We start from the raw sequence: 11,177 nt of genomic DNA, 5'->3' as shown, positions 1-11,177 counted from the left end.
ATTTACTTTTATTTTCTTTTTCCGCTTCCCGTATTCAGTAAGCCTAATACCAGTGAAGGGCGGAAAAATTAAAAATAAATAAATAAAAACGAAAAATAAAATTAAGAAGCGGAGCGTTTTGGTTACGACACGTGTCGCGTTTTGGTGAAGTCTGTCAGAGTAGTTGTGGCTGCGAAGCCCTCACGTTCTGTGCGCCTATTTTCAATTTAAAATTCATAAAAGAAACAGTAAATTGTACGACGCAATTCTTACCGCACGTTTTGGAGGCGTTTTGTTGGATTGCTTAATTTTTTATTATTATTATTATTATTACTTTTTTACTTTTGGGTGAAAATTGCAATTTACAAATGACGAGCGTTTATCCAAAAGAGAAGAAAAATGAACGTTGTGGGCCCCAGAGTGCCCCATCCATGTCACATTGTGCGGTTGAGCTAACTCCAAACAACTGGCTAATTACACTTGGCCAGATGTCACAGCTCATATAACACCTAGTTTCTTTTTAAATAAAATAATTATTATTTTCCTACCATAACCTTAAAAATAGCTATAAATATTTAATTATATTTTCTCTTCAAATATTATTATTATATTTAAACAAAATTATATATCATCTCTCTCCCGTCCTAATACCACGTTACATTAGGATAGTTAAAAAAGAAAATTAAGCGTGTTTTGCTGTGAGCAATTCTATAATAGGTGACCTTCTAGGAATTTTCCTACGATGTATGTGAGTGAGGATAAGACGTGCTGGAATCACTTGTGGTTGGTTTATGAGGATAGTCTTCCCTCTTATGAGCATGGGAATGTGGGACCATTTGGTGTTGAATTTAGATTCCAAATCGTCTCTCGTCACTCATTAGTCTTCCACGCTTTTAAAAGGAAAATTGCAAAGTACGTGCCTACGCCCTTTATCCCTTATCTCATTCAATGACCACTGAACTTCCATACTCGAAGCTCATTTTGAAGATACATTCGTCTTCGTTGTACTCACTGACTGAGATTTGGTAGACTAAACACGATTTATATTCATGCTATTTTTCTTTTAGGATTCATAATATTACATTTTACATTAAAATTATACCCTAATGTTGAGTTACCATATTAAATATATATATATATATATATACATAATTATATATTTACTTTGTTAAAAATGGAAATGACCGGCTTTTATCCAGAAGGGATAAAAGGGACGAATACAGAGCCCTAGTGCTCTGCCGTGGCTTCGTCTGTAAGCCTACGTGTCACTTCCTCAGCCAAGAATAAATAACAGAGAAATTTTGCACTTTAACTGTCTTGTATACAAAAATGAAAAATGTAAAATTTTGCCCTCCATTTGTTGTGCATGTCTTTTTAGTTTTCATAGTTTAATAATATGAACATTATATTCATATTAACTATTATATTATTAATTACTGCTAAGATTATACATATTTAGGTTATTTTTTATTCAAATTATACTACTAAAAGTTGTTTAAACTGATTTAATTATTTACTCACCCAATTGATTATTAAGGCTAGTTTTTTAATTTTTTATTTTTTTAAATTTAGTATTCGGGTGTATTGTTTTAGGTAATATTGTCCATTTTTAGTATAAGCTCTCGTGTCTTTGCTCTGGGCTTCCCCAAAATGACTCATAACAATGGAGATGACCCTTTGTTTGATACTTTAGTCACTGCTCTCGTGGCTTTGCTCTGGGCTTCCCCAAAATGACTCGTACCAATGGAGATGACCCTTTGTTCGATACTTTAGTCACTGCTCTCGTGGCTTTGCTCTAGACTTCCCCAAAACTAGTCACCGCTCTCGTGGTTTTGCTCTCGGCTTTCCATTTTTAGTATAAGCTCTCATGGTTTTGCTTTGGGTTTCCCCAAAAGGCCTCATACCATTGGAGATCAATGCTCTTTACAATGTCTACAATAGTATGATATTGTCTATTTTTAGTATAAGCTCTCGTGGCTTTGCTCTGGGCTTCCCCAAAAGGCCTCATACCAATGGAGATGACCCTTTGTTCGATACTTTAGTCACTGCTCTCGTGGCTTTGCTCTGGGCTTCCCCAAAAGGTCTCATACCAATGGAGATGACCCTTTGTTCGACACTTTAGTCACTTTTGACTACACCATCGAGGCTCACAATTCTTTGTTCGATATTTGAAGATTCTATTGACATGGCTAAGTTTAGGGCATGGCTCTGATATCATGTTAGGAATCACGACTCTCCACAATGATATGATATTGTTCACTTTGAGCATAAGCTCTCATGGCTTTGCTTTGAGCTTCCCAGAAGACCTCATACCAATGGAGATGTATCATTTACTTATAAACCCAGGATCATTCCCTAAATTAGCCAACGTGGATTCACTCCCAATAATCCTCAACATGCACCAAGGTTGGATTCAGATGATTTTTTGGACCAACCCATAAGTTTGGGTTGGTTGGATTGGCAACCCAACCCTGGATGGGAGGTTTTTCATCCGAAAAGCAAATAAAAAAGTAGGAATGCGTGTCGTGTGAAGGAAGAAGAATGAAAGAAGAGTAACCTATAGCTACGAACGAAAAACTAAGTAGTGTGTAGCTTCTTCAGAATAGTCTTAATGAGGCGAGTAGCAAAGAACGAAAGAAGAAGATGGTAAGTAGTAAGTCGAGTGCAAGAAAGAGCGACTTAAGTTATGGGTATGAATTGAGCCCCGACTTAAGTTTTAATTTATCATTTAAAAAAAATATAATCAGTTTGTTACAAAAATTTAATACAAGGTAATAATTGCCACGGTTAACCAATTTATTTAACTCATTGCAGTAAAAATTAGATAAGTCATTACCAAACGTTAACGGTAAGAAATAGAACAGTGCATTTTATGGACCACAAGCCCAGTTCTGGTATAATGGGCCTGAAAATGACCGAATAAAACGGGCCTTTTTATTCTGCCCAGTGGCCCATGAGGAATGGAGGTTCCATTCAAACATAAAAAAATGTTTGAACTAGAAGGAAAGAAAAATAAAACCTGTTTTATAGCTTTCAAATATTTTATTTATTTATTTTTCTTTTACATTGTTTGAAAATTCATAAAAATCAATTATATTTTATTTTTTTTTATATATTCTTTTATTATAAAATATGTACTCACTCGATTCCTTTAACGATCAAACGTACATTACAAGGGTCTGGAGATCTCTCCTAATAAAGATTTTAAGATTTTAATCTCATGAGCTGTCGTAACAGGCAAAAGTGGATAATATCAACACTATTGTAAGTCGTTTTTTCCCTTAAAATGGTAAAATAAAATAATCTTTCAGTCCTAATATAAGAAATATTCCAAAAAAAAAATGAAAAAAAAAATATAAAAATACACACAAACTTACAACTTTATGAAAAAGGAAGAAAAATAATGAAATTACAATTGTTGTTCAAAAAGCAAAGTCATAGCATACACATAATTAGCTTACAAAGACTAAGTGCAGAGTTTGTATTAATTATATATATATAAGTTCCAAGCATGAAAATTGATTTTNTTTTTTTTTTTTTTTTTTTTTTTCTTTTTTGGGAGGAGGGGGTTTAGAGGTAAGCAACAGAAGCAAAGAAAATGACTGCCCTTTTCTTTCTCCAATTTTTGAACGGAAAAATTTCCATCTCCTTGTTGTTTCTCAAGGCAACCATCCTGGGAGGAAATTATTCATGCTCGGCCCAGCAGTCACCACTGTTATGGGATCTGGCTGATACCTGCAAATTAATCATCTTCATTCTTTAGTTTCTTATAAATTTCTTCTTCAATTTCACATTAATCTTACAAAATTCTCACCCCCAACCTAGTTTGAATCGGGTGTTATGATTCTAGGTAGGTCTAGAACTAGCATAAATCATGCTAATTATAATATACGAAATTAATGTAGCTCAACTAGTATAAACTATGTGTTATCGATCAAGAAGTCAAAAGTTTAAATCATCCGCATAGCTCAACTAGCATAAATATGTATTCTCGATCAAGAGGTCAAAAGTTCAACCCTCACTATAGCTCACTAGCATAAACTATGTATTCTCGATCAAGAGGTCAAAAGTTCAAATCCTCAGCATAGCTAATCATAAATCATGCTAATCGTAATACACGAAATGAACGTAGCTCAATTAGCATAAACTATGTATTTTCGATCTAGAGATCAAAAGTTCAAATTCTCAGCATAACTCAGCTAGCGTAAACTACGTATACAAACCCTACAAATTCAATAAATTTAGACTCGGTACCAACTATACAAATTCAAAAACTACGGGCCGAACGTGGCCTAATAGCGCCAAGACGTTAAAAAAACGTAAGAATAAAAGATTTTGGAAAGAATAGAAGAATATTTACCCAATTTGTAAGGTGGGTTCACAATCTAGAGGATGAAAGAAGGCATCGCTAGGAGGCTGAGCTTGTTGTCTTCCATACATCATATCATCAGCACTTTGGTTCAATTGGAGGGCATTTACTTGATACCCTTCAATCAACTGTAATCCACAAATTTACACCAATTACAAAATTTTCTAACTTTTTGTTAAAAAATATATATATTATCAACAGATACGTTTTTATACCCTTTGTTTCAGTGTCTTGTTTGCTTCGTTAAGAAGATGTTCCTGAAAGTTTGTTCAAACAAAAACAAGATTGAATACTCGTTACTTTTTAGATCGAAACATATCAAACTCATTTTTATAACCATATAATTATAGTGTTCATATCGTGTCGTATATGTGTTCGTGTCCTCATACCTTACGTTGAAGATCAGTGAGCTGATCTAGCATGTACTGAGTCTGCAAAAGATTAGAAAAGGATTGAATGAGAAAGATTATAATTTTGGATGGTTTTATTAAAGGCAATGGAGAAGTTGAAGAACTACCCTTGTTGATCTGATCTGCTTAAGTGACATATCAAGCTGCCTTTCAAGAGATTCAAGTTCTTTGCTACTCAATGGGCCAAGGTCTTCTCCCAAAAGGTTCCTGCTTATATTCAAAATTATCACAAAAAAAGAAAACATAATTACTAAATAACCGAGCATCTCCGAACCAACTAAACACGACTCGATTAATCTCATTATGTGTCTATTTAAACTTTAATGTAAATCGATAAGTTATTGTACATGTAATCTCATATCATTACTTCAAATTTTCTTTCACAACCATGGTAGAGCCTTCCATTAGAGGTTTAAATGAGTCAAGTTGAGTTGGAAAAATCTTTTGGTCTAACTCAAAATTTTCGAGTTTATTAGATGGGTGACCCAAGTAACTAAAAAAGAATTTACAATCCAACCCAACCTAACCTTATATTTTCAGGTTGGGTTCGATTGTCAGGTGTTTTTTTTATGATTATTTTAAAAAATCCTACCTCTCCGTTACATTAATAACTAAAATTTTGAACAGGCACAACACAACATTAACATCAGTTACAAACGTAAAATATTTTTAATTTTCATAACAATCTTCTAAGCAGGACACGATTGAGTTAAGTTGGAACCCTATTTTCGAGTTGGTCGTGTTGACCCAACAAAAAAAATATTAACAAACGAATTGACCCGCATTTTTTTATTTTCCAAAAAATTCAACCTAACTCAAACCGAAAAAAATCTAACCTAATCCAACTCAACAGAACGTTTATGGTTTGGGATCAGTAGTCTGAATTGGACGAGTTATCGAGTCATATGAACACCCTTTACTCCTAACAAATGAAAAACAATATGAATCGAGAACATTTTGATCAGACACGCACTAAATTAGCCTTGAATCTAAAACTTTAGATCAGAAATCAATATTCTACAAAAATGGAAAGTAAAGGTATCTAAAATGTTGGGGTTATTACCTCTGGGATCGTTGCAGAGCTTCATAGCGAGCTTTAAGCTTCAAATATTCCTGCTGGCTGCTCAGTTCCTATAATTAACCCATCCTATCATTTTATATCATCAAATAATAATAATAATAACATCTTTTATTTAAAAAAAAGAAAAAGAAAAAAGATTAATTAATTAACCTACTTAATTTAAAAAATAAATAATAGAAAAGTGATTACCAAGGCTTCTCTTGTGGATACATTTGGCTCTGGCGCTCCATAGTTGCATTTCTGGTATCTCTCAAGAGTTTTCAGCATGCTAGATTTCACACATAATAATACCAAAATAAATAAATAAATAAATCCCTCAATTATAAATTGATTTAAAATGTTAAAAACAATTAAGGAAACCCAATAACATTTGAGAGATCTTGAAAATCATTAAATGTCAAATCCCAGTAATCAACAAATACATGAATTATTGACCTTGAAGTACACAATAATTAACCTATTTCTTAAATTTTTGAAGAATCCTGAAGCCTGAAATTATTATAGTAATAATCAAACACAAAATAGTAAGAACAAATTAAAAAAATCCATTACTAGTTTGAAATTTACATGAAAACAAACACAAATCCTCAGAAATCAAATCTCATTTCGGATCAAAACCCTTGGAAAACACAAACTACAACTCTTAATCGGTAAAAGAAACAAAGATCCATGAAGAAAACAGTAAGGAAACCCTAAATGAGGAGAAGAAGAAGAAGAAACCCTAAATCGATGGATCGATCCATGGCGGCATGGAGGAAGAAGAAGACGAAGAAGAAGAAAACCCTAATTTCTGAGACGCCATGGATGAAACGACGGAAGAAAACACAGAGAAGCGAAAAGGAAAGGATTCATTCGTTTATGTATATATATATATATATGTAATTTTTTTTTGAAAATATTCTCTCTCTTTCTTTTATTCTTAGCATGGAAAGGGGAAAAAAGAAAGGGAAGAAACAGAAAACCTAAAAAGAAAGAATGGCAAAAACGGGATTAAAATAAAAAAAATTAGTGATCAATACAACAGTTGTTGTTGTTGTTGATGTTGTTGATGATGATGATGATGATGATACCTTGAACTGCTGCAAAACTCGTACAGTTTTCCTCTATTGGAGAAGATGATGAGAGCAACCTCGGCATCGCAAAGCACGGAGAGCTCATAAGCTTTCTTCAACAGACCATTTCTTCGTTTCGCGAAGGTCACTTGCCGGTTGATCTTGTTCTCTATCCGCTTCAGTTCTACTCTTCCTCTTCCCATTTTGTTCTTCCTTTTTTTTCCTTTTTCTCTCTAACCAAACAGATTTGATCCCAAATTTTCCCGGAAAATCAAAACGAAAATCAAACGGAAAAGGAAATGCCAAAAACTAAATCAAATATCAAATTTCTTTGCTCTTTTTGTTTCACTTCTCTCTTTCCCCCCCCCCTCTTAACCTTTGTGCGTCACCATTTATATTCTTCGCTTATTTCACCAATCCCCTCCTCATACCCTCTCCCTCCTCACTAACTATGAACCTACACCATTTTCCTTTTCTTTTTTTCTTTCTTTTTTCTGCTGCCTTGGGTAATTATCCTCTGCGGCCCTGTCTATTCCTCCTCATTTATCCACATTTTATTTACTCAGTCTTCTCAGTAACTTTAACACTATCTCATTCCAATTATAACGGTAAAATAAAAAATTTGAGTTAGTTTACTGTTATATTTTTTTAACTCAATTCAACCTTATCCTAACTACTTTTAATTATGAAAATTAAGAATATTTGAATAATAAAAAGAAAAAATTGGACAACTCAATCCAACCCAACTCAAAAATGAAATGGTCATGTTGGGTTGTCGAGTCACTTACCTAACTAACCCAACTGGTATACACTCCTATGTTTGAGTGAACAACTTACTCGTTGGTCGAGAAGGAAAAAGTAATAAATTACAGCTTGACGTCCAAAATCGAGTTGAAATTGAATCGATTCGTGGTCTAAGCTTCTCCTGTGTAAAATTGTCAAAATCTTAGGCTTATGAAAATTATTATTTGTTTGATGAAATTTAAATGCACAATTCAACACTATCAACAAATTTTCCAAGCTTAGATCGGAATAGGGTTGGAGAGAAAAGAATGGTTTTTTTTTTTTTTTTTTTTTTTTGAGGGGAGGGGGAGTTATCGTGTGCGGACGGGTGTAGACGATTGATTGATGTGATGTGATGGGGAGATTTGATTGGACGGTGGTGATTAGAGATGAGGTTATTAAGGGGAGAGAGAAACGAATGAGAGAAGTGCTACGTGTCGAGCTGTGAAGTGGGCGAAGGCTGATGTCCATCTGACTATATCCGAACCTCGGTTAATCATGTGACCTAACCTTAAGAAGATGAAAGAAAAAACCCACAAACAAACAACGTATTTTTTTTATTTACCAAAATACCCCTCCTAGTTAAAACGGTATTTGTTCGTTGGATTACACCAACCTCGAAAACCCGACCAACCCGACCAACCCAACTTGAGCACATTGAGACGAATTAGGTTAATTTTTTGAAACTAAACCGATTAGGGCTAAAGGTTCATGTTAACCCTAACTGAACTGATCCAGGTATTGTAGCTCGCAAATGCAGACGCAACTTCTCATCTCCCCCAGATTGTCAATCATGTTAACCCTAACTAAACCGATCCGAGAATAGAGGGTTGGGTTGAGTTGGGTTAGATTGTGAAATAATTTCAGATTACTTAGGTTACCAACCCAATCAATCTAAAATTTTGGGTCGGTCCACAAAATTTCCTCATACTTTTACTTTTACCGCTTTATTTCAATATAGATTACCGAACCAAAAAGGTAATATGAAATCGATACGTTAAAAGAGGCATGAAATTGGGCGAGATCTTGACAACCTTCAACGATAGCATACTTAGTCAAATTTAAACCTTAAAACTCCAACATTCTTCCCCAAATACAAGATATTCTTTACTTCCCCCTTTTACTTTGGCAATTTTGTATGCTCTTAAAAAGGAGATTTTAGGGTTTTTTTTATTCCCGAGCGGACTTCTATGACTCTTCTAAGGGCTATAAAATGAGAAGAAACGCGGAGGTGCCCCTAGAGCTATCGGTGACATCAGCCTCGAAAAATGGTTAAATGAGCATTGCTTTACTGACCTCACACCGAGTAAATTTGGCCTTAAACAACGTCCAAAAAAATAAAAGCATTTAAAAATTAAAAAGAAAAAAAAAAGAATGAACAAAATTTCCCCAACCAAAATCTGACAGCATAATGTTTCATTAAATTAGCCTTCAATTAATATTAATGTTTTAGTGTTTTAAATGAGGTTTGAAAAAAAGAAAAAAACAAATTAAATATTTCATGCTTTTTTTTCTTCTTATAGTCATAATGTTCTAAGTAAACCTACACGAAACTCTAACTGCTCAATTATGCATTTTTATTTTCTTGCAGTAATTAATTATTATTAAAATACAATTTAATTATAAAAGTAATTTTTTTAATTAATTTTAATAAACGACGTAAAATTAAGATTGACTTTTTTTAGACCAAACCCTTTCGAACCGGACATTTTTCAACTCAAATAACCTTTTATTAAACGAACCCAATCCAACCTAACCATTAATTTTTTCAATTGGGTGGGTTCAAATTATTCGAGTCATTTATAAAAGAATAAATAATTAAAAAAATTCATTAATATATGTATATTTATAATTGTATCGTAATTAAAAATGTAATTTTTAAAATTGTTCGAATCCATCCATCCTAGTTTTAGGTTACCCATGAACCAATCATATCTATAAAATTTTTATTTATTTGAATTCAACCTAGCTCAAATAAGTTCATTGTTGGATGAAAGTCCCACATCGGCTAATTTAAGGAATAATCATGAGTTTATAATCAATAAATACTATCTCCATTCATACGAGTTCTTTGAGAGAAACCCAAAGCAAAGTCATGAGAGCTTATACTCAAAGTGGACAATATCATACCATTATGTAGAGTCGTGTTCGTCTAACATGGTATCAGAGCCATGCCCTAAACTTAGTCATGCCAATAGAATCCTCAAATGTCGAACAAAATCATATCATTGTGTAGAGTCGTGTTTGTCTAACATGGTATCAGAGTCATGCCCTAACTTAAACTTAGCCATGATCATGAGTTTATAACCAGTTTATAACCAAGGAATACTCTCTCCATTGGTATGATGTCTTTTGAGGAAGCCCAAAGCAAAGCCACGAGAGCTCATGCTCAAAGTGGACAATATCATACCATTGTGGAGAATCGTGTTCATTTAACATCCATAACCTTTAAACCCTACTCGAACGGTCAGGATGTGACGAAAATCTTTGTCGAACATATATATATATATATATTATTATTTTTGTGGTTAAAAATAAGGTAAGGTGAAGTTAAAATAAGAAGCTACATATCATTTAAAGTAGGAAGGTAAGGAGTTACAAATAATTGGTAGAAATTAGGGGTAAATCTAAATGTAAATCTAAATCTCAACCAAAATTGAATGCCATGATTAAGCCATTTGGTCCAAAAAGGCTTAAATTTAGGCATTTTTTTGGGTCCTAAAGGGGTTTCATAGGGTTGCCTGTAGGTTACCACAACTGGAAAATATTAATGTCATTTGATTGTTTTAAGTAACCAAATATTGGGACCTTATTGTACTTCAATTCTAATTTACTCCCCCTTCCTCAAAGTTTGTACTTTCAAATTAAATTTTTTTCAAAATTATTGAAAAAATAAAACATAATTCGACCCTTCTGGTGGTCACCGAACAAAGAAAAGTAAGTAAAAACCATCGTCAATCGTACTCTTAAAAAAACGGAAGCATAATACAATTCAGCCCTTTCGATCACTGAAGAAAAGTAAGTAAAAAAAACGTCATCAGAAAAATAGGGTGACAAAGCACAATTCAACCCTTCTGTTTACCGAACCAAGAAAATTAGGTTAAAAAATGTAATCAAACATGCTCTTAAAAAAAGATGATACAAAAGACAATTCAACCCTTCTGATTACTGAATAAAGAAAAGTAGGTAAAAAAACGTCATTAAACAGACTCTTAAATGTATACAGTAACAAATGACAATTCAACCCCTTTCGATTACAAAATAACGAAAGCTAGGTAAAAAAACGTCATTAAACAGAGTCTTAAATAAATACAGTAATAAAAGACAATTCAACCCATTCAATTANTCATTAAACAGAGTCTTAAATATATACGGTAATAAAAGACAATTCAACCTTTTGATTACCAAACAACGGTAAAAAAAAAATGTCATTAAACAGAGGCTTAAGTAAATACAGTAACAAAAGACAATTCAACCCTTTCGATTACAAAACAACGAAAGCT

General features: G+C 33.2%; 1 protein-coding gene across 2 annotated transcripts; it reads right to left on the bottom strand.

Moving 5' to 3' along the window:
• Positions 1-3,374: 3,374 nt before the first annotated feature.
• Positions 3,375-7,342, bottom strand: LOC111779147 (agamous-like MADS-box protein AGL9 homolog). Of its 2 annotated transcripts, none has more exons than XM_023659224.1 (8): positions 6,859-7,120; positions 6,029-6,107; positions 5,822-5,889; positions 4,866-4,965; positions 4,738-4,779; positions 4,564-4,605; positions 4,340-4,476; positions 3,375-3,714 (listed from the first exon to the last, which is right to left on the bottom strand). In XM_023659224.1, the coding sequence occupies exons 1-8, from the start codon at positions 7,092-7,094 to the stop codon at positions 3,639-3,641; spliced, it is 780 nt and encodes a 259-aa protein (XP_023514992.1). In that variant the 5' UTR covers positions 7,095-7,120; the 3' UTR covers positions 3,375-3,638. The 2 variants fall into 2 exon arrangements, with proteins under 2 accessions (XP_023514992.1, XP_023514991.1); XM_023659223.1 differs by having other exon boundaries at positions 3,381-3,714; positions 6,910-7,342.
• Between the last annotated feature and the right edge of the window lie 3,835 nt (positions 7,343-11,177).

This window comes from Cucurbita pepo, chromosome LG17, assembly GCF_002806865.2.
Source record: "Cucurbita pepo subsp. pepo cultivar mu-cu-16 chromosome LG17, ASM280686v2, whole genome shotgun sequence".
NCBI classification, from domain to species: domain Eukaryota; kingdom Viridiplantae; phylum Streptophyta; class Magnoliopsida; order Cucurbitales; family Cucurbitaceae; genus Cucurbita; species Cucurbita pepo.
Note: the sequence above shows the minus strand (reverse complement) of the source record. Positions and strands in the feature narration are given on the sequence as shown.